Consider the following 2,263-nt stretch of genomic DNA (forward strand, 5'->3'; position numbering starts at 1 on the left):
CACTGAGTGGTCCTGAAGTTATTTCTGTCTCTCTTGTTCCTGCTAGGCTATTAAAACCAATTTTCAGATTTGTTAGACTTAAAATAATCACAGAAAAATGTGGCTTTTATACTCATTTATCTTTCTGGGTTTCTATTTTTCTATCATTATCATCCTGTTAATTCCTTACTGCCATGTCAGCTCTTTGAAAGCTTTTAAGATGATTTATTTTTAACACCAGTTTTTAAGCTGTTTTTAGTGGAATAGTTGGTCCAAATAATCTAGCTCACCATTACAGGAAACTGGACATCTTCAATGCCTTTCTTGGCACACAATAGGCACTCAATAAATGATGGGTGAATTAGTTAAATTATCATAATTTCCCAAATATACTCTGTATTTTTTTGCCTATCTGCATTTGTAAAAGCTCTTTCCTCCTCTTAGAATGTATTATCATTCTCCATCTCCAACCTCAGATGCCCACATTCTAGCATTTGACAAGGCTCAGAACAAATGCCACCTCCCTCTCTCCCCCAATATTTTTCCAGCTTTCCATACTTTCTAAAATTTGAATCCTATCTCTTCTCCATGTAAACCTTTATAGCGTATAATCTGTATCATTCTCTGGGTATTGAATCATATAGAAATGTATTTATGCACATATTTATCTCTCCTGTAGAGTTATACTTCTTTGTCATTTCTGGCTGGTAAGGAATTCTCTCACTTCCTTTCCAGCTCAGCATACAGTATAAACAGATTTTTTAAAGCTATTGCATTCAGTACTTTTAGGGTGGATATACTGGGCAAGGTTTCTATGAACACTAAGTCTGCCATATTGTTGGAAATAGAAGATATAATTTAGTTCATCCTAATAAACCCTTCAATTTGCACAGCACTTAGAGTTAGTGAGGTGCTCTCACATACATGAGTTTATGTAAAACTTCAACAGCTCTTGACTTCAGTGTTGCTATTACCATGCTACAGCTGAGAAATGAAGGGCAAGAGAGACTAAATAATATGCCAGAATAGAGCCACAAAGCCAGAAATGGAACCAAGTCTTTTCTTGTCAAGACCAGGGCTCATTCCAGGACACCACTGTTGCTTCCCCATATTATCTATGCTGTTAGTCATTGCTATCACAGTCACAACCAGAACTCTTTGAAAGCAGACATTCTGTCTGTGAAAGGTGCCTCTGTCCTGCAGCATCTATGTCACAGGCAGTAGATAGAGGGGTTGCTATGTGAGGCCGTCCACACAATACCACTCAAACGAAGGTTTTCCGCATCTCAGTCCTCCTTACCTCACAACCTTGGTTCCATTTCTCATGACTTGCGTGTCCACCATACAGCCCCCAGTAACATAGGCAGCTAGGTTCAACTCTGCGAATTCAGCCTGAAGGAAGAACCAAAACAAAAAAGAATTCATTAGCTAATAATGCTGATAATAATCACTAACATTTTTTTGTATTTACATGTACTAACGGCAAATTTAAACTGCAGCTCAAACTTAGGAAGTTGGTAATACTATTATATCCCTTTCTGAAAAATGAGTATGCTGAGGTTTGGAGAAGTACAGGAACATGTCCAAGGGTACATGATTAATAAAAGGCAAAACTGGGATTGAGACCGAGACACAGATGTCTCTGATTCAAGGGCTCATGGTTTTAACTACTATTAATTTCTGCCTCCTCAAAGGAAGAAAAAGTAACTATAGCTCCATGACTATAAGATACTGAATGATGTTCAGTACATTTTCCCTAGAGTTCTTCAGCTTCATGCTAAGCAGAGGTATGGCATCACAGCTATGTGATTACTTATCTCTGGTAAGGGACTCCTGCTCAAGTGATCTGCCCAATATCCCTTTTTGTGCCAATGGTACCTCTCCTAACTCCATCCATAAGGTTGTAGTAGAAGCACCATGTCTGTGCATTAACATACTGTCCTCCCCCCCACCCCGGTCACAGTTGATGGGGTAGGCAACTGACTCAGGGTGGAGGAATCAGATGCCCTTCCCTGAGAATTTGAAACTGGAACTGAGAGATACATGTAGTTTCTTTCTAAAAAATCAATTGCTATCAAGTCAGCTCTGACCCATGGCAACCCTATATGTGTTAGAATAGAATTGTGCTCCACACGGTTTTCAAGGGATGACTTTTTGGAAGTAGATTACCAGGACTTTCTTCCACGGTACCTCTGGGTGGACCTGAACCTCCAATCTTTCATTTAGCAACTAAGGGCTTAACTCTTTGCACCACCCAGGGACTTCTAGTTTCTTTCTAGGTAGA

General features: G+C 39.4%; 1 protein-coding gene across 1 annotated transcript in view; it reads right to left on the reverse strand.

Moving 5' to 3' along the window:
- SYN3 (synapsin III) overlaps positions 1-2,263 on the reverse strand; it is a 658,658-nt gene that overhangs the window by 569,411 nt on the left and 86,984 nt on the right. Inside the window, exon 3 of the mRNA XM_023728907.1 lies at positions 1,280-1,371. Coding sequence (XP_023584675.1) covers positions 1,280-1,371 — 92 coding nt within the window. The remainder of the gene's footprint in view (positions 1-1,279; positions 1,372-2,263) is intronic.

This window comes from Trichechus manatus, unplaced genomic scaffold, assembly GCF_000243295.1.
Source record: "Trichechus manatus latirostris isolate Lorelei unplaced genomic scaffold, TriManLat1.0 scaffold00027, whole genome shotgun sequence".
Taxonomy (NCBI): Eukaryota; Metazoa; Chordata; class Mammalia; order Sirenia; family Trichechidae; genus Trichechus; species Trichechus manatus.